The sequence below is a fragment of the Numenius arquata genome, chromosome Z (genome assembly GCF_964106895.1).
Source record: "Numenius arquata chromosome Z, bNumArq3.hap1.1, whole genome shotgun sequence".
NCBI classification, from domain to species: Eukaryota; Metazoa; Chordata; class Aves; order Charadriiformes; family Scolopacidae; genus Numenius; species Numenius arquata.
Window position 1 is genome coordinate 77,777,345 of NC_133616.1, and position 20,609 is coordinate 77,797,953.

Consider the following 20,609-nt stretch of genomic DNA (forward strand, 5'->3'; position numbering starts at 1 on the left):
GCACATCTCCCTCTAGTGGACGCAAAGACCCGGAAAATCAGCAAAATATAGCAAGGCGAGCAAGGTGTTCTCTAGGGAGAAACAAATATTAAGGATAACTAATAAAGAAGGAATGGTGCCCAGCTGTCCTTGTAACATCAGCTCAAGATCACCAGGAAAGGTAATGGATATCTAGTGAAATGCTAAAAATACAAGAAACAGAAAACTGACTTGAGGAAAAAAAATCTAACGATTTATAAACGTTACTTCATTGCTAAGCAGGGGCCTCTAACAGTATAGTCCTGGAGATTTACTTTGTGAACCTTAAGGGGGTGTTTTTGAGAGAGTTAAATGTGTCATAAATTATGTTTCCAAAAGCTATACTTCTTAAGAGAGCCTGCTGTAAATTTTTCAGCTGAAGGTTTGAATCAGCTTCACTACCGCATGACGGAGGCAGGGCCTGCTTTGGTGCCCCAGCATTGTTCTTGGTGAAAGATAAACACCATCTAAACAAGACTTTTACTGAGCAACGTGAGCATTTAAACTGGTATAACTACACCAGCACAGTTCCCATCTGTGAAGAGAGTCTGGCACAAAACCATGAGCTATGCCAGTGTAAAAAACCCCAGGAGAACAGCTGTGTGCAGGGAGGAGTCGGCACAGGCCATGGCCCCCAGGTTAAGACTGTCCCATGCACACTCAGTATCAGTGGCAGTGCCCCAAACTCTGCAACCTCCCCTCCCTTGGTAGCTCTGTGGCACCCCAGCAATGTCACCCTGTGACAGACACCCAGCAGACACCATGCAGTGACATGGATGGCATGGTGCTCCCTACACACCTTGATGCACGAACTGGGTTGGCACTCCAAGCAGCAGACAGGCTGTTGGCAGCAGGGCTGTGCAAGGAGAAAGGTACTTGCACACAGACAGCAGCTCCTGCCACCCCTCACCATCCTCCCTGCTCCTGTGGCTGCTCCCCAGGAAGCATGAGTGCCTGCAAAGGGCTATGTCCCACAATCCTTTTAAGCCTGCAATGAAGAAGTTAAACTCTGGAAGAAGGTTAAAAAGTCTTTTCGAAGTACCTTCACAAACTGCAGATGCACACTCATCCCCAGGGCACATCAACGAGACCATACAGAAAACAACCATACACCGGGTACTCTGCTAACTAGCAGGGGAGAACACCACAGGACCACCCCATTTCCCTGGTACCAATACAGGCCGGAGGATGAACAGATTCAGAGCAGCCCTGCCGAGAAAGACTTGGGGGTATTGGTGGATGAAAAGCTGGACATGAGCCAACAATGTGTGCTCGCAGCCCAGAAAACCAACCATATTCTGTGCTGCATCACACGAAGCATGACCAGCAGGTTGAAGGAGGTGATTCTGCCCCTCTACTCTACTCTGGTGAGACCCCACCTGGAGTAGTGTGTCCAGATTTGGAGCCCTCAGCAGAAGGACATGGACCTGTTGGAGCAGGTCCAGAGGAGGCCACAAAGACACTCAGAGGGCTGGAGCACCTGTTGTGAGGACAGGCTGAGAAAGTTGGGGTTGTTCAGCCTGGAGAAGAGAGGGCCCCTACCAGTCCCTAAAGGGGGCCTACAGGAGATGGGGAGGGACGTCAGGGAGTGTAGTGATAGGACCAGGGGTAATAGTTTTAAACTGAAAGACAGCAGATTTGGATCAGAGAGTAGAAAGAAATTTTTTCCTGTTTTCTCACCTGTTCCGTGGTGAGACATGGGAACAGGTTGCCCAGAGAAGCTGTGGATGCCCTATCCCTGGAGGTGTTTAAGGCCAGGCTGGATGGGGCTTTGAGCAACCTGCTCTAGTGGGAGGTGTCCCTGCCCATGGCAGGGGCGTTGGAACTGGGTGATCTTTAAACCATTCTGTGATTCTATTACATGTTTTGCTCTGTTCTCACCACCAAACTATTCCATGATTTCGGCGGCGCTGTTAAGAAGGAGGGGAGCACCGGGACTCCACATCCACACTGCGGCCTCTGGGCGAGGCGGGGACCCGCTGCCGGTCCAGCGCTGCCGACGGACCGTTCCCCTCGGTAGGCGCCTGCGGCCCCTTCCAGGCGTTCTCGGGTGGACCAGCCCCCTCCAGGCGGAGCTCCGCCGCCCTGCCCTCACGGCACCCTTAGCCTCTCCGGCCCTACCTCAAGATGTCGGCTAGGTGGGGGGCCAAAAGCGGCAGCGGCGGCAGGAAGTGACGTCAGTACCGGCCCCCTGCGGAGGGGCGGCCCCGGGGACGTGGCTCCGCTTCCGGTCGCCGCGCGGGCCAGGCCAGGCTGTCCTGTCAGAGCGCGGACTCGGGTGAGCGGCGCCTCCGCGGTCGCACCGGGCCGGGCCCCTCTCGGGCGGGCCGCAGGGTCCCGGCGAGCCACCCCGGCAGCAAGGGCCGAGGCCGGGCGGGGGTGGGAGGTTATCGCCTCCTGAGTGGAAACGGTGTCAGGCCTGCTGGAAAGCCGCCTGGCTGAGGCTACGGGGCGGCTGTGTGGTGGTCCCCAGGTGGCGGCGGGGTGTGCGGGCCCCAGCCTTCACTGCTCTGCCTCTGTGCAGGAGCCGTTACCGGCCCCGCCATGACCCGGTGGGCTCGGCGAAACGGCCCTCCCGGCGAGAAGGCGCTGGAGGCCACCCCATGGGAAGAGATGGCGAACGGCCCTGGGGGACGGGCCGGCCCGCTCTCCCTGAAGAAGGAGCAAGAGAAGAGGAAGAAGAAGAACAAGAAGAAGAAGGACTACCTGAACGAAGACGTTAACGGGTTCGCGGCCTACCTGGAAAGTTCACGCAGTGGAGAGGTGGCTAAGGAAGAGAGCGCTGGGCTGGAGAAAGAGGTAGCGATAGCCTTGAAGAAGGACAAGCGGCGGGAGGATAGGAGGCTGAAGAGGCAAGAAAGGAAGAAAAATGCCATGGTGAGTTTTACCTTGCCTATCCGTGGCAGCTTGTTAAAAACTTAGGAAGGGCTCTGTGTGGAAAACACAGATTGCTTATTCTCTGCTGATCCTGCCAGGACATGCTTCAGTGAGGAGGCCTAGAGCCTTGCCTGCTAAAACTATAGCACATGCTAAGCGCCGTTTCAGGTTAGTAAAGTGAACTTAAGTATCTCAACTTTAAAACAAATTCTGAGTTGCAGCTTAACTCTCAGCCTTTAGTGTGGCTCTTGAGGTTGAACACCGTTTTTGCTACCCTTTGGTGAATTCCCAGCCCTTCTTGTCTCCTGGCTGAAGCTAATTCTGTGCTTGTCTGTATGTAATTCATCAGTACAGTATTTCTGCTGTTTTGGGCCCTCTTTCTGCAGTATTTTCTGCTTGACAACTGGAGTGAGACTGCTTAAAAGCAGTTGTCTCAGCACGAGTTTATGCATTCAGTATAAGCTTATGCTGAATGTAATCTAGGAACATAGTAAAGTGAGTTTATATCTACTGTAAAATATCTGAGTTCTTCGTGAGTAAGTTGTAGGACTGGTGCAATGTTGCTTATGTTTATTTTAGCACTTACTGCAGTGGTACTTAAAGAGCTTGGGGAACTGTGCTGTAGTGAAAATTACATACCGTCATTCGTCCAAGGCACTCAGTTGTCAATAAGTGAATAGTCGTGTTGGTGAAAGGAGAAAAGTACACATAATAATATGGTTTAATGATATAGACCACTGACAGTTACTTTGTGACTCTTCGACTCTTTTGTGGATCTGTTTTTCCCTGAGGAGAAAATCCCTTGTTATGTTTGCTTTCTAAAAAGCCAGAAGGCCTTATTAGACTGGGATTTTCATTCACAGAATCTTGTCTTTTTATGTTAGAGTAACCTTAAATCTAACATTAGAGATACGTACATGATAGTACCCTCAAGGTTTCAGCCAAGAAGAGTAGTGGTCTAGTAAAAACTCCACTGTCTATAGGTAGTAATCATATAGTAGGAGTGAGTTCTTCAGTAATGCCACCTGTAAGTGCTGTGTTTTACCATGTGAACTGTCTATGAGAATGCATATAACTTAATTTTTATTTTAAAAGGTATGTTTCCACTGTAGAGAACCTGGCCATGGTGTTGCTGATTGTCCTGCAGTACTTGAAAGTCAAGATATGGGTACAGGAATCTGTTACCGTTGTGGATCCACAGAACATGACATCGGCAAATGCAAAGCAAAAGTAGATCCAGCCGTTGGTATGCCTCAGCAGTTTGTATTTATTTAAGTGCTTTGGGCTGAGTTTTCTGACTACTGAAATATAAACTTTGTGTTTTGGAAATTTAAATATTCTTAGGAGCTAGGTTAATGTATTTAAAGGAATACAATATTATAACAATGAATCTAAAAGTGTAAGAGACAGTGTAGTGTTTACAGTAAAATGGTGTAGTGTAATATTGTAATTACAGTGTGTTCAGAGTTGTATGTGACGTTATAAAGTTTTTTAGTGTGGATCATAAACTGTGTGGGATTTTGCAGGGCCATTTCCATATGCAAAATGTTTCATCTGTGGTGAAATGGGGCATCTGTCGAGGTCATGTCCAGATAATCCAAAAGGACTGTATGCCGAAGGTGAGTGTACTAATTTACTAAAACGAAACCACGTTTTTCATATTTGCCTGATGCAGAACAAAGTAACGCTGTAAGTGAAAGAGGATCTGACTAAAAGGAGTTTTTCAGTATCTCTTGGTAAAGCAGGTAAATTCTGGGGAATTCAGTGTTAATATTCATTATCTAGGGATTTCTGTTTTAATTGTAAGCTTGATGTTAAACAATGAGATGAGATGCAAAGTATGAGAACTTGCTTGTACTTGCAATTTCAATAGGTGCACAAAGAAAATCGTAATAGGCTGTATGGATGTCGCCAGTGTGCGTTTCAATGTACATACAACAAAGTATGTGGTAAAAACATACTTTTATACTGTAGCTTATGACTTTGGGAGGTGTTCATGCAAAACAAGGACTGTCACTAGAAAGAGGATATCTTCAGTTTAAGTGACGTTGTGACCCAAGTCTGAAGATTTCGCTCAGATTCTGTTTCCTGATTTCTTTATTGGCGCTAACAAGTAACACTGTCTCCGAGTAGAAACTTGAGGTCTGGAAAACTCAAAACTGATGTTGCAGCACAGTTAAATTGGAAGAAAAATAATTTCTACTTTCAATGTTTGGATTATGAGGAGACTTTATATTTCATATCTCAATACTTGCAGTTGGATTACCTGTCTCTTGGGAGTTCCTATGATTTTGAAAAGTTCCTTTGAATATGAATTTCATAGAATCGTCTAGGTTGGAAGCGACCTTTAAGATCAGCTAGTCCAACCATCAACCTAACTCTGATAAAAAGCCGTCACTAAACCATGTCACTAAGCTCTCTGTCAACCTGTCTTCTAAATACCTCCAGGGATGGTGCCTCAACCACTTCCCTGGGCAGCCCATTCCAGTGCTTAATAACCCTTTCAGTGTAAAAAATTTTCCTAGTATCCAATCTGAACCTCCCCTTGTTTCTCAAAAAGAGAGCTTCCAACATACCACATATGCTCAGTGTGTGGTGACTGGAGTTTGCGGTATGTGATGCTTTACAGAGCAATGTGATGACAAACAGCTGTCTGTCTGTCCATCGGAGACGCAGAGACAGAGGAGCTGTGTTTGCAGGCTTCTAAAGCTGGCTGTGTGTCTGCTCCACAATGTTATATGGTTGTGCCTAGGAGTGCAGACCTCTCCAAAGGGACATTTCTCTATCTTTTTTACAGGTTGTCACTACAGAAAAGTAGAACAAGATTTTCTGATATAAATACAAGAGCCAAACAGTGTAGGGGGGTTTGTTTTGTGTTTGGGGGTTTTGTTTTTGGTTTTTTTTTTTTCCCCCAGATGAGTAACAGCTTTCTGTTTTAACAGGTGGCTGCTGCAAACTTTGTGGCTCTGTGGAGCACTTCAAAAAAGACTGTCCGGAAAAACAGAACGCAGGTGAGATGCAGGGCAGTGTACAGAGGGGAGCTTGAGCGCAGAGCTGAGTAATGTTTGTTTACTGCTCTGCCTGGCTTTGATGAGGGAAAAAAGTTCGAGAAGAGACCTTGCACATAGCAGATGTGACCTTCCTTTGGGAATGAGCGCTTTTATTGAGGGGTATGTGGAGGAGGCATGAAGTTGCAATGCAAACCTTGAAAAAATAATCAAGCCTGTGGGTTTCTGAAGATAATGTGAGCTAATGTGTATTTGTTAGCCCGTATTCATGCTGCTGTTCACAGCTTTAGCAGCTGTAGAACAAGACTGTTTTCTGATGGTGATGATTTCTGTGTGAAGTGGTGGAACTCAATATAGTGTCAGTTGCAGCGTGGTAGTACTGGCAGCCTGTAAAAGCTGTGTGTACAGGCAACCGTTTGAGTCATTCAAGACAGGAGAGAAAGAGGAGACAGGAGGTCTGTCCAGCTTGATCCACTGTCTAGTAAGCTGCCTACTTGTATGTTCTTCAGTTATCTGTGTGGGTGGAAAAATTACATTATATACAAAAAACCTGTGCTAAGGAAGGCAAAAGCATCGAATGAGGGTTTGAAGAATGATGCTGGGACTGAAGTTGTGACACATTTGTGCATTTTTCTACTTCATTTGCATGGCTTATTGAACTTTTGGGTTAATGATACGCCGTAAATTTTTGAGAAATCTATGTAAGAAGTATTTATGGAGGCAGTAGAGGCCTTTATTTTACAGAAATAGCCATTTTCTATATCTGATCATGTATACATGGTATTGTTGCATCCACGGCCATATGTAACATTCTAGATGTATGCTGCTTTGCTAGTTTAGAACAAGTGAGATTGAGAATTAGCTGGTCTGACAGAACTTTCTAATGTGAAAAGATTTTAAAATTTCCCCAGACTCATCAGCCGTAGCAGATTGTTGGGCAGTGCCTACTCAGACGACTGCTGAGTTGAAAGCCTGAAATCTCCATTGGATTTCTGCACACCACATTTATGGCGAATGACCTTTGTGTGGTTAACACTTTCTGTAAGTCAGAAACCTGTAGGGATGCAGTAGGAGAAAAGAAATGTTTGTAGGGAATGGCATTGCTCAAAGCTGTTACCAGGGTTGTTAGTGCCATCCAATGCAAGCCCTTCTGCTCTCTGGCAGTAGGGCTCTCAGTTACATATGAAACAGAACTGGCATTTTTTTCTCCCTTTTTTTGAGAAGTTTTATGTCCATAATGAAGCCTGACAGCGCTGTTTAATTTCCCAAAGGACCTCTTAGTCCTTACACTGATGTTTCAAAACTAGTACTGCTGGTTAAAAATGGTTGAATTGATTGGAACTGTGACACAATTGGTAAGAATTTTAGTTTTTTTAATCAGTTTGCATCATGCAAAGTACTTCTGGATTGACTACAGAAGAGAGCTGATAGCTGGCAAAGCAGTTTAGGCACTACAGCTTATCATTTTTTCAAGTGCAGTTATTTGGCCTGCTTTAGAATACAGAAGTTAATCCAAGTAAATATTGATTTATCTATGGGATTTTCTTGGTATAATTTCATTTCTTGCTCTAAAAATTAGGTTGTCACTTGGAAAAGAAATATAGGTTGATTAGTGGTGTTTTCTATAAGAAAGGGGTGTTAATTGTTCTAAATAGCATTTAAACAGCAAAAAGATGGTGTTGATTATATGGAGGGATGTGAATTGAGAAATATAAATTTTGCTGCATTGTGCCTCCTCAAGTTTAGTTTTTTGCTTGACATACTCTGAAATCTTCATCGTAAGAGTTATTAGGACTTACGTTATAAGATAGTTAATATTTTCATCTGCATCCTCTTTTGAGTGTTTCTTTGGACAGTCAAGCAGGAAAAAACAGTAATGATTTCTGAATCTTGACAATCTGCGTGAGGGAAGAAAGGGAGTTATAAAACACAGTCTAAAAAAAAAAAAAAAAAAGTCATGTAAAGGGAGTTGGCTTCAGAGCTAGAACTGATGGATCTTTGGTGAATTGATGACAGGCCCTTGTGGGCCAAATCTCCCTCAAACGTTAAAGTTTGGTGTAAGGGTAGTGGTTCGCTTTTCCATGATCTCTTGTCTCTTGTTCTACAGATCAGGTTACGGTTGGGCGATGGGCCACTGGGATGAGCGCAGATTATGAAGAAATCACAGAAAGACCAAAGATGGAAAAACCAAAAGTGAAAGCACCTAAAGTTGTTACTTTTTGAAAGCTTCTTGGCTCTAAACCACAGTTAGCCTGTGCTGCTTCACTCCAGTCAGGACTGCACAGCGTGGATTGCTGGTTCCAGAAAATCAGGCAGACTAGTGCAGCTAAATTATTTATTTCCCCCTCCCTCCCCCATTTTTCCAGTTTGCCTCCCAGGCTCACCTAGCTCACTCAAAAGCTGCGAACAACAGAAATGCAGCCAAGTGGGTATTTTATTTTTATATATCTCTGCTGTAACACAGCCTTCCCTCTGATTCACATTCCCTCTCACTGCCAGCTCTCTGAAGAGGAAAATTGGCTTCTTCTTGTCACAGGGATCTGGTTGCAGTAACCAAATGTGCATTTTATCACGGGCATCTGTGGCTACTGGATTTTGGTGGTCAGTATTGTTACCTTAGGCATGCTGCTTTTAGATACCAGAGGTGAACACAATCATGCTGGTCTTATTAGGAGTATTTCTTTATTTCTCTGAAAGGCATTGTGGGTATTTTCTAATGACTCTTGTTGGGTTCTGGTTTGGTTTTGTGTTCTCCTTTTAGAAAGAATGATTTCTTGCTCTGGATGTGGAAGCTTGAGCAGTCTTGTAGTGAAATTACCAGGTGAACACTCCAGCCTGTAGAGCCTGGGGGTGCAATTACTGATACTCAGCTAAATACCTACATGCATTACATGCATGTTGGATTGTTTGAGCATTTGTTTACTAAGAGAAACAGAATCATGCCCTTCCTGGTGAATTCTGTGGTGATAACTGTGGTGAAATATATCTGAAAAGAGCTGGAGGGCAAGTAAGCAGCTTGCCTAGTTCCTTTACTTTTTTCAAGGAAAGCGCTCAAAAAACCTCTTCAGTGTTTCTCTGTCTTGGTGGGTTGGGCGTAAACTTTGCATTGTATTAGACACGCCTGCTTAATGGCAGATTTATTTCTTTTTAAATGGAGAAAAACTGATGTGTATTAAAAATAAGTTATGAAGCCAACTCAAAACGGAGTTCCTGCAGCAGCTTTCCAAATACTGTAGTAATTCAGCCCAGGCTGCCAGCGGTGTGGGCTTTCACTCGTGTCTGATCATCTGGGCGAAGATGAACAAGGATGTTTGTGGAGACATGCACCTCAAGCTCATCTCAACAAGGATGTTTGTGGAGACATGCACCTCAAGCTCATCTCATGTGGGGCCCCTCACCCTGAACTGGCTTCCTGGCACAGCTGTGGGCACACCGAGCATCTCGGTCTCTATGGCAGCTCTCTGGTGGCCGTTGGAGAAATGCGGTACTTCCCTGTCCCTAAAATCTTAAATGTGCCTTCTAAAAACTTCAGATTGCGTTATACAGTAATAAGCAACAGTCCTTGGGGGAAAGATGCACAGTGGTAAAGCTATTGCTTCTGAAGAATTAGTTTATCTTTTTAATAAATGTCTTCAGCGGTGCACAGACTGCGCTGGTGAGAACACAGAAGGAATGCCAGAGAACAAACTTGAGCTCAGAACCAGGATTTGAGGTGCTTACGACCTGCCACTGACACCACGGGTTTGGAACGTACTTTTCTTTCAGCAAAAAAACAAATACAGGAAATTAATGGTGTGGATGAATTTTATATTTGTACATGTTAATTATTTTTAATAAAAACGCTGCCAAAGAACACAATAGTTAGAGGTCTTATTTTAGGTTTCCTGGTTCCGCTGTGGATACAAAGCACATGAGGTTGACTAAGATAGGGCATGTATATTCAGTTTATAATAATCACAGCACACATTTAAATGGAGGACTGGATGTGGATGAAATCAAGGATTAATTATAGAGTTTTAATTAACTATTGGATTAAAGCTCAAAGCAGCATCACTTTAACGTGGACATTTTGCAGCAGACATTTCTTTCAGCTTAAAAAGTGTTTCCCTTTCTGAGTAAGTACATTGTTTAAAAAGCATCTTTTTAGACGATTTTCTGTCTTTAAAAACTCCTTGATAGGTAGCATTTTTTTTACTTATTACATGGTGTACGACACATAACTTGGAGGAAAAGAAAATTCACTGTTCCCTTCCCAGAGCTGATCGCTGCCACTTCTACTCGGCAAAAGGGATGACTGGGAGGACTTGTTCAGATTTAGAAAATCCCAGGGTATGGGATTTTGTGAGAATGTCGGTATAAAGGCAGCAGGTAACCTTTATAACCTGTCGGTATTTTCAGGTAACCACACGTACTTGCTTGCATGGGGCTGGAAGCACGTCCACCTCCTTGTCCCCTGCCTCGGTGATGGCTGAGGAGGACAAGGCACTGTGCTCAGTAACAGCTGCACAGGTTGGCAACTGTCAGTAACTCAGAGAAAAGTACTGGTTAAATGCAGCCACTAATGTCTTCAGGTGATTTCACAAAGGTACGTGTAGTTATAGAAAGCTATTTGAAAAGCAACTGTAAAAGGTGCTGCGTGTAAAGATGCATTGTACCCACACAAAAAAAAAAAATTTAAAGTTGGGCAAGTTAAGAGTTTAAGTGCAGTTTGTGCTGCCAGAAACTTGAATCTCCTCGTCCTAGCAGTTGCACAGAGGTTGGTAAAACACAATCCTTGTTCTATGTCCAACAGACACTTAGACCACCAATGATGAGTGGCTGCATCCGGAACATGGCCCAGCTTTGCTGTGCGTTGCACTGCAATGGCCAAGGTCTCAGTCCCAAGGTCCTCTGGGAGCAGGGAGCAGAACCTCTCATGGAGGCAAGAGTGCAACAGAACACCAGTATTTCAAAGATGCGAAATGATGTTCTCCAGATGGCCCTTGTGGTAGCCCCACAGCTGAGTTCAGTGTCTCTAAAAGCAAGTTAAACTGAGCTGCATAAGAAGCCACTCAAGCAGCTGATAAACTCTTGGTGCAGGCTGAGTTTGATACGTTGTGCATGTATTCAGAGCTGAACATTAGGTGTCTCTGTTCACTAAAAATTGGGACCATGGAAACTTACCTGCCCACTCAAGAGCTTGTTTGCCATCACCTGCACACAGCAAGTGTGGGCAGGACTCGGAGAGCTGAGCTCCTGGTCCACAGAGTAGGCCTGGACCCTTCCATAAACAGCCAGGCCAGGAGAAGGCAAGCAGGACCACAGTGGTTTTCATGCTCTGGAGGGTGTTGCCCAGAGGCTGCTGTCCTCACTCTCTTGACTGGAGGTATATCACACTTTACGCACGTAAGAAAAATGACCAAAAAAATCAGGATCTGGATCTACAGTCTCCTCCAGAGCCAAAGACCAGGACTTTTTACTTTTTGTGTTCATAGAATCATAGAATGGGTTGGAAGGGACCTTAAAGATCACTGAGTTCCAACCCCCCTTCCATGGGCAGGGACACCTCCCACTAGAGCAGGTTGCTCAAAGCCCCATCCAGCCTGGCCTTGAACACCTGCAGGGATGGGGCATCCACAGCTTCTCTGGGCAACCTGCTCCAGTGTCTCACCACCCTCAGAGAAAAATTTCTTCCTGATATCTAATATAAATCTCCCCTTCCAGTTTAAAATCATTACCCCTTGTCCTATCACTACATGCCTTTGTGAAAAGTCCCTCCACAGCTTTCCTGTGGGCCCTCTTCAGATACTGAAAGGGGCTATAAGGTCTCCCTAGAGCCTTCTCTTCTCCAGGCTGAACAACTCCAGCTCTCCCAGCCTGTCCCCACAGCAGAGGTGCTCCAGCCCTCTGAGCATCTTTGTGGCCTTCTCTGGACCTGCTCCAACAGGTCCATGTCTTTCTTGTGCTGAGGACTCCAAAGCTGGATGCAAAGGTGGTGTATGGCATACAGTGGCTGGTCCACACTAGGTGCAGAAGACAGCAGCCAATTTCACTAATGCTTTGTTTGCTGCACGGCTAGTGTTGTTGAGAGGCCGGGTGACTCACAGTGCTCGGGTACCCAGACGGCTTCCAGGACTGCAGCTGGTGTCTCTTCTGCTGCACTTGGCAGACATGCCGTTAAGTAGTATGTGCAGGCATGCTGTAACCTATAAATCACTGATGAAAGCTTTGATTTTGTTAAATTGAAGATGTATTTACTTGAGTGGGAACTGGACCAGACCCCTTGAGCTCTCGCTCTTCCAATTACGAGACTACAGTAAGATAAAAGGGCAGCGCTACAGTACACAAGCTTTGATTCTCTTAACACCCCCACATTCATGTTACGATCTAGCTGCTGCTGATCATTCCTCTTTTTTTGAACAAGGCTCTTTTGAGCAAAAATAAGAGCGGAAAACAAAGTAGACACACCACAGTAAAAACTCTGAAACCATTCCCCCTTTTCCTCGGTGAGGGAACATGTCCAAGACTCTTACTGTTCTGCATTTACTCAAGACTAGCAGAACAGTCTTGCAGAGAACTTGCCAGCTGGAGGTCATGGCACTCCTGAAAGAGGCCAACAGCCCCCATCATCATCATCACTACAAAGCAGTCTTTCTGGAACGATGTCTGGGGCCATTCCAGAAATAGTGTAATAAAAGTTACCATGAATTTGTAACCTCAGAAACAGTAATTTATTGGAAGTCACAGATAAACAACTAGTATTAACAGATAAAGTGCAAACATGAGCAAACACTAAATTACATAGGGTGTAATCTGTATGTAATGGGCATGCAAGAACCTGGACAGCCAGGTCAGAGCACTGGATAAGCTACTTAGTAGCACCACTTCTCTGCAAATTAGTGTCATATTTACTGATTTAAAACTGGCTGGATGCCGTTACGTTCAATATAACATTAAAACGGTGAAACAGTCTCATGAGCTACAGTTCTACTGGTCCAAGTTCTGCCTCCATTTATATAAAATTCATTGATGCAATCAAGAGCGGAATCTGTCCCTTAATCTTTTTTAAATTAAAAATTCAGTTTAGAGCCTAAGGCCTAATCTTAATTTGATAGAAAATGCTTGTAGCAGATATTCTCAGGCTCAAGCCCAATATTGGCTACATGATTCCAAGTAACTAACCTGTAGGAAAATGATCAGCACACATGCAGGAATTTAAACCAGTACTGCTTGATGGCCTTTAGAGTCTCTTCAGAAACCCATTTTCAACTTGCATACTTGCTGCATTCCAGCTCCAAAAACTTTATACATTCTAAAGCCGTGTCTTCAATGGATTTTGATGAGCCAGTAAGATTTGCAGCTAAGTAAGGCATAACACCTGATGTCACTTGATTGAAGTAACACACCTGTTTAAACAAAAATAAATAAAACAAAAAACCCTATGGATTGCAATAGTTAGCCATTTTTTGCAGAGCCTGGATGAGTATTGAAGTTTTTATGGATACAGAGACACATAGTGCATCTGAAACTGAAGGCAGTAATTGCAAAAAAAGCATGACTTTTTACAGTACTTTAGTGATCTCAGCATCCTCACTACGGCCAGGTCCTCAAGCATCTGTAGGTAAATGTACACAGCAGGGCAGCAAGGAACATTACCTGTACTCAGTTAAAAATATGTGCTTTATGAACAAAGCGGTTGCCTGAAAAAAGAATCCTGTCCACTGGGAGTTGCTGAATGTTTTCAGAAATGTATTTTCTTAAATGAAAAAGTCATAGCCTTCCCATGTAAAGAACAAAAGAGGAACATTGTCATTGGCCCAGAGATGCGATTCAGACTGCATAATTTCTGATATATGAAAGTTAAAATTAAGTGTTTAATCTGAACTAATTCCTGGACTTCCTCTGTAGTCAGTGAAGAGAAATGGACACCACCAGAGAGCAGCTTAAAGTACACCTTCTAGAAGTGGAATTGAATGAATGGGATTGAATGAATGACTCTCTCGAGGTGCGTGGCCATCTCCAATGCTTAGTTTAGATTTCATTCCTAACATTCAGATTAGCCAAAGCTGGGGCAGACAGATTCCACTTTGTGGAATGAAGAATGTCTTAATAACCACACTGAACTCTGGGGAAACTGACTCATTTTTTTGTTGTATGGCTGTTACTGTTCTAGCCCGTCAGCTCAAATGAGATTATACGCACATGTAATACTACAGGAAAGGAGACGCAGCTGAGGTCTGCAGAGCTACTCACCATACAGGAGCTGTGGCTGACACTGTAGATCTGAAACCCAGCACAAAGGATTTCACTTCTGCAGTATTCTGGAGAAGGTGGCATAGATGCGAGGGTAACTGACTTCACAGCTACTACGTAGGGCTCGCTGCATGGCAAGGGGAAGAATCAAACACTTCTTCAACAAGATGTTAAAAAAGATACATGTAAATGACTACAGCTAGACCAAAAATGTCATTTTCATGTGAAGGAAAACAAGCTCCTGTGTTTAAAGATACGTGTTAAAGGATTCAGGTTAAAGACTCTCTTGAGTCTCAGTAAGGCTTTGTCACAGGCTCCAATCAAGAAGGCTTCTGTGGAAAGCCACCGAACAATCATCCACGTACAACACTCCCTTTATTTATCCTGCTCTCCACAACACACGTTTACAGAATCCCGGCTTAGGAGCAATCCTTACTAAGGGCTCCTTAGTAAGTGTCCTCAGCAAACACAGATATGATTCAGTTCCCAAATGAGGGGTGGGGAAAAAAGCAAGCACAGTACAGAATACTGCCTTTTAGAAGTAATGTTAACATGAAGAATTACTGAATATAAGAAATTAAGAATAAAGAATGGTAAGATACACCAAGTGGTCCCATTCATCCATGTTTCATTATGTAAGAACAAAAGGAAATCTAATGAAAAAAATAATAAAATCAATGTATGTTAAACTGATCAAGAGACTTTTAAAATGAAATTCAGCTGCAAAATTTGCAGATACAATAAATGCATCACACTGAGGTATCAAGAAAGACCAAGTGCTTCCTTGAATAAGAAAATCTCCAGAATTACATTATATGGGATTACAAAGTCACTTCAAACAAACAAACAGATAAAACTCCTAGTTATGTGCTTCAGCACATTGACAGGCCCTTTGGGACATCTTTTTTTCCAAACTGCCTGTTTAGAATTCTGGCCTGTTTTCCCTCATGATAGACCACTCCTGAAGAGTCACTATCAAAAGAAGCAATATTGGACTACACTACAAATCTGTGATGCTCTGAATTTACTTCATCACACCTTTATGTTGCACAACAAATCTGGCTGTGCAAACTCAGGCAACACATTTTATTTTAAATCAGTTACTAATCTAATGTCTTAAAAAATAAAGTATCGTTTTTGTCACCCAATGACAGGTCCAGATAAAGGTCAACAGTAATCCAAACTGTGGCTCCAAAGTGCTCACAGTTAAACTTGAACCCACATACTCACCTTGGCTTACAGGGCTGCCTTTGAGACACAAGAATCACAAAGTCTCTGGGTTTATGGCCAGTCATAGGTGGAGATGTAATATGATATATTTTCTCATCTTCATTCACAGCTTGGAGGACCTCACAAGTTCTGGAAATACATTTAACACACACATGCAGACCCTGATGTATGCAATAGCATCCTTTATGAAAAACACAGTACAAATGTGTATTCCATCCTAACATTAAGCCTATGGTTTTCATGTTCAGGCAGCAAAGAACTGAGAGGAACACAGATTGAAAATTGAGGGTTTCTGCAACACCTCATCTGACAACACCTCTCTGTCCCACAAAATTGTTTAAAAGTGCTGCAAGGTGCTGGAGCAATGTCTTAAAAGTGTGTATTTTGTGTAATGACAATTCCCGTTTGGAATGACATTAGCTTGCACGCTACAATACTTGCTGAATGATGAAACCTTGTCCATCTGACACACCATAGGAAAGACAGTCAGGAAACATTTGTAAAATTATATTCAAAGCTGTGTTCTACTCCGTTCAGATGGGGCCACCTGGGTAGGACACACACTTTCACTGTCTTGGAAGTACTGATCACTGTCTCCAAGTTTTCACTACAGAAAAAAGTTTTCCTTCACACTGGCAGTAATCCATTTATTTAATTTCAGCTTCTGCTGCCTCAGCAATAAGCACTGCTAGGATGGTATTCCATTTTGACCGGTCCATCAGGCTTCATGGTAGTCATAAGAAACCTGAGATTTTGGCTGTATATATGGAAAATCAACATAATATTTCTTCAGATTTCATTTGTTACAACCCATAAATTCAACAGAGATTGTAAATTTTCAAATATCCCTAAGCTTCCACTTTCACCCTCTGATAAAAGTCTTTCAGGGTAGAATGACTAACTGAAAAAAACTTCTTCTTTAAAAGAATATTCACTAAATCAAATTAGTATCATATCAATTAAATTGTCTCCAGCCATTATTCTACACCATATAAGGTAAATAAAAAAAACCTCAAACACCTTTTACAGCAATTCCAAAACCCACTCCAATTCAGATACACTTTATGTTATTTTTCCCAAAATGTGCATTTTTGAAGATCCCTGTTTCTTGATTTCTCACTTTGACTGTATGAAGCAGTTGAGCATCAGTGTCCCAAACAACACACACATGGAGTCCACATCTTTGCCTGGCTTCTTACAAAAAGCATGTGCAATAGACTGACCTCAACTTATATGCAAACTACTCCAATTAACCCTTTCAACATACATTTGTCTAGGCATGGAAATTTGCTCGACAAAGGGAGAACTCCGTCCCAGTTCTCTCTTTTGACAGTCCAGGGCAACTGTATTTTTAAATCAGAATTAGGAGAAATTAAATTTCATCTCTAAGATAAAAAAACCCAACCCATATTTCAGCTAATGAATCTTTAATGTCAACTTCTTACAGCAATTCCTTCTTAATTAGGTAGAAAAGTGTCAACATCTCAAAAAATATTTGTATTGGAAAAGGTTAGTTGTCAGGGGGTTCAACAGTCTTAAAGAAAAGCTAAGTTCTTACAAGAAATGTTTGTCCCATTGTTGGCGGAATTTGAAGTCAGACAAAAGGGAGAAAGCTAGATTCGATGGTATCTTCACTTTCATTTCTACTTTGAATGACAACACATCACCCTCCTCATGAGTCCATATTTTTATCTGAAAAAAATGAGTAAGATATTAAAAACAAAGAACGATTACTATAAATATTTTAGCACTTATAAATGTTACACCTTTAGGTCTTGAGCAGATTTTCTCAGGAGTACATACGAAACTATATCTGACAGATGAAAGGCAGGTGAATATTCAAGACAAGTTTTGCATTAAAATACACAATGTAAAATCAAATACACTGATATCTTAGTGGCATCACACAGTTTTAGGGATAAAAAACTATCCCTGATTAGGGATATCCGAATTAGCTTGCAAGTGGAGATGAATGAGCCAGAGGCCAATATGACCTATTTCTCACACTATGTATATATAGTCTCTAAATACCTTTCACACTGCACATGCCTTGGAAAAAAATGAGGAAAAAACTGTATTTTTCCTCTGTTGGGACCATGTAAATGTCACCACTTTCCTAAACAACAGCAGACACACTTAGGAATGAAGGTAAAAGCCACTTCTTAACCTTGCTACATAAAGTCTCCTCATAGAGGCCTCAGTTCACTTACTCCGAGAGCTAACAGGGCAACCTGAGGACATCATGCAATTCTTTTTGTGAATCAGTGATAAGCGACAGAAGATTGGACTTTTTAAACCTGGACAGGTCAGTACTAGTCCAAAATTCTACCATTTTGGTAACATGGCTCTTGAGCCATGTCATGTAACAGAAATATGGCACAAATATGGGAGAGCAAGGAAAAGTACAATAATAGAATGGTTAAGAGTTGGAAGGGACCTTAAAGATCACTGAGTTCCAACCCCCCTGCCATGGGCAGAGACACATCCCACTAGAGCAGGTTGCTCAAAGCCCCATCTAGCCTGGTCTTGAACACTTCCGGGGTAACACACAATTTATTAGGAAAGAGTAACACACAATTTATTAGGAAAGAATGGAAGAAACTTTATTAAGGTAGGCTTATGTAAGGTATCTAAAGGTGACGGTTACTCAAAGCTTTCCAAAAATTTGAAACTACAGAATAGAATCCATTGGATGTGGCACTGGTGAGCAGGAGCAAGCTGGAGTGAGGACATGATAGATGAGACAAGCACTCCTGCAGTATGCGTGAGACTTTATCAAAATAAGACAAATGAAGCAACTGCTCTCTCTGCTGCCAGGATTTCGGAATATATCCAGCAATCCTACACTACAGCTTTGGGGAGCTTATCTAGAGCCATCCAAAGGGGACCGGATTTTTAAAAAAGCACTTTCCAAGCTTTAAGAGGGACGACTTTGGATGATACATGGATTAACTCCTTGATCCAACTCTCCAACGTATGCAGTCCAGTAGCGTGACTTTAATTAGTAGAGTTCAACCAATTCAGCTCCCTTTGTCCATGCAAATCAGCCACACATAGGCCACACATTGGCCTATGCTCCCCTCCTATAAAATGACCTGGCATTTCTCTTTCCAAAGTATCTCTTTTTTTCTCCCCTATTCTTTACTGTGAAGGAGAGCACCCGCAGTTAAGAATATACTGAAAAATTATTTCAAAACATAGTTTTGCTATTCTTGTCCCACACTTGCAGTTTCTTGTCTTGATTATTTTGGGTCTATTATCCAGTTATAGGCCTGAACCCTAACACAGAGAATTCAAAAGGAATAACCTGCACACAACACTGTACGTACAATACTTGCAAAAGAAGTCCTTCCATAAACCCTGTATAATGAAGATGAGTAGAAGAGAGTGCTTAGAATTAGTGGACTTTATTGCCAAATTTTAATCTGATATGCTAATTTACTTCTCAGATCCTAGAAAATTTTAACAGATTTTAATTTCATTTCAAAATTCATGAGTTTCATCATCTCTGTTGCTCTTTTTTGCTACATCAAAAATTAACAATTTTTGGCTTACAGAGCATTTGTGCACCAACACAGATTTTGTATGGTTTTGTATTTTCATGTTTTGGAATAGGAAAAAAAAAAACAACATAAACCATCAAGCATCTTGCTGAAGTAAAGTTTGGGGTAAAACAAAAGGCCTAGGAGCTTTAGAGACCAGCTACAGGATGCACAGATTCCTCTAAGGCATAGAAGAGAAATCATGTTGTCTTAGAAGTCTTCTAGACTTGAAAAATCACAAAATGAAGTAGGAGGTACAGCTGTTAAAACCTCCCTCTGCTAAATGAACATTGGCAAGATTATTACTATCGGCCTACAGTCTTGTGGCTCTGTGTCAAAGAGCTCACGGTGCCACTTTTCCACCTTTAAAACCTATTGATCAACTTGGGGTCATTCTAATTCCAGAGAAAAGGAAATGAATCCTCTGCATATAAAGAAGCATAGGCATCTTCGCAAAACCTACCTACTCAAATATTTAATCCCAAAATATAGTTCAGTCTGGTGTCTTTGACAGTCTCCTTTCCCACAGTATGACTGCCTATAAGCAGAGCACTGATCCTACTACCTGATTCCTACTATTTGTTCTTCCAGCCTCTCCTGAAAAAAACATTTCATGGACACTGAAGAGATCTGTTTGAGTAGAGATGCTGTTGTGTGTGTCTATCAGAGACGTCTAAGTAGTTGTACTATGCCTGCACTGCTGTATACCCTAAATACAGGCATCAAGACCTGGTACATGAGTGCAGAGAACAGAAGACTGGTATGATATGTGTTTGGTGGCCTAGAAGTGCTTAAGGAAAGATGTTCTAAGATAGATAGATACTATTTTCTAAGGGATACCCCCTTGTGCCCACGTTTGCAAAAGTGACAAAAGCGAGCACGAAACAGTGATAAATAAGCCAAACTAATACTTGCCAAGATGGTAAGTTTCATTAACCGGAGCTGGCAGAAAGCCTTCCTTGGAGCTCCATCTATACCAGCATTTAGGGACTCGAGCACACACCTAAATTTGACTGGAGGAGTTGTATAGGTAAGTCCAAGACAGGTTTCACTCTCATTTTCTTTGCCAAAGAGCAAATATAATCCACCTCATGGGTTAATTTAGAGGTAAGCATACAGGTACATAAGGGGACAAGCGTGCCCTCTGCCTACTGCTCACATCCACACTTTGTCAGCACTCCACCTTGTGCCTGCAAGTAGATGCTAAATAAGAAAGAAGACTTATGGAACAAATGGTATACAAGAATCACAGCGGCCTACAATCATAAGTATGGTCTGCTACCACTGTTCACTCATTCATCCTTCCAGAAAAAAAAGTTAATGTGCTACCCTGGATCCCAGCCACTTCTTTAACGAATATCTAATGATTGACAATGGCAGATTATGTAGAAATGTCCAGAAAAATGGGAATGGATGGCTACTCTCCATCCACTGACAGCATCAGTGTGATTTGCATCCTACATCCTGCCTGAGATTTTGCTAGATAGCTAATACAATTAGATGACAAAACAGCTAGAAAAAGCTACCCAAGATTTTCCATCAGATAAGGCAGATCTTACTATCAACACTATTTTAAGATATCCAAAAAGGGTAGAAAGTTCCAAACTCCAATAATACTGGAAGGTACCTGGCAGTTTGCTGAGAGAGAGAAGTAACATCATGCTGTTTAAAATGTCATCCAGAGCGTGCATGGGTTTTGGGT

At 42.6% G+C, this 20,609-nt stretch overlaps 2 protein-coding genes across 3 annotated transcripts in view; one reads left to right on the plus strand and one right to left on the minus strand.

The window, feature by feature from the left end:
• Positions 1 to 2,221: 2,221 nt before the first annotated feature.
• ZCCHC9 (zinc finger CCHC-type containing 9) lies at positions 2,222 to 9,750 on the plus strand. Of its 2 annotated transcripts, XM_074166435.1 has the most exons (6): positions 2,563 to 2,895; positions 3,991 to 4,141; positions 4,422 to 4,514; positions 5,838 to 5,906; positions 7,533 to 7,540; positions 8,016 to 9,744. In XM_074166435.1, the coding sequence occupies exons 1-6, from the start codon at positions 2,563 to 2,565 to the stop codon at positions 8,124 to 8,126; spliced, it is 765 nt and encodes a 254-aa protein (XP_074022536.1). In that variant the 3' UTR covers positions 8,127 to 9,744. The 2 variants fall into 2 exon arrangements, with proteins under 2 accessions (XP_074022537.1, XP_074022536.1); XM_074166436.1 differs by lacking the exon at positions 7,533 to 7,540 and having other exon boundaries at positions 2,222 to 2,895; positions 8,011 to 9,750.
• A 3,397-nt stretch (positions 9,751 to 13,147) lies between these two features.
• ACOT12 (acyl-CoA thioesterase 12) overlaps positions 13,148 to 20,609 on the minus strand; it is a 31,722-nt gene continuing 24,260 nt past the window's right edge. Inside the window, exons 12-15 of the mRNA XM_074166276.1 lie at positions 16,924 to 17,057; positions 15,366 to 15,494; positions 14,136 to 14,262; positions 13,148 to 13,288 (exon numbers count right to left, since the gene is read on the minus strand). Coding sequence (XP_074022377.1) covers positions 13,148 to 13,288; positions 14,136 to 14,262; positions 15,366 to 15,494; positions 16,924 to 17,057 — 531 coding nt within the window. The remainder of the gene's footprint in view (positions 13,289 to 14,135; positions 14,263 to 15,365; positions 15,495 to 16,923; positions 17,058 to 20,609) is intronic.

Excerpts from the sequence above, each read along its gene's own strand:
- ZCCHC9 (XM_074166435.1), top strand. The coding sequence starts at position 2,563 with ATGACCCGGTGGGCTCGGCGAAACGGCCCTCCCGGCGAGAAGGCGCTG. Across the intron at positions 2,896-3,990 it reads AAAGGAAGAAAAATGCCATG|GTATGTTTCCACTGTAGAGA; the intron begins GTGAGTTTTACC and ends TTATTTTAAAAG. Across the intron at positions 4,142-4,421 it reads AAAAGTAGATCCAGCCGTTG|GGCCATTTCCATATGCAAAA; the intron begins GTATGCCTCAGC and ends GGGATTTTGCAG.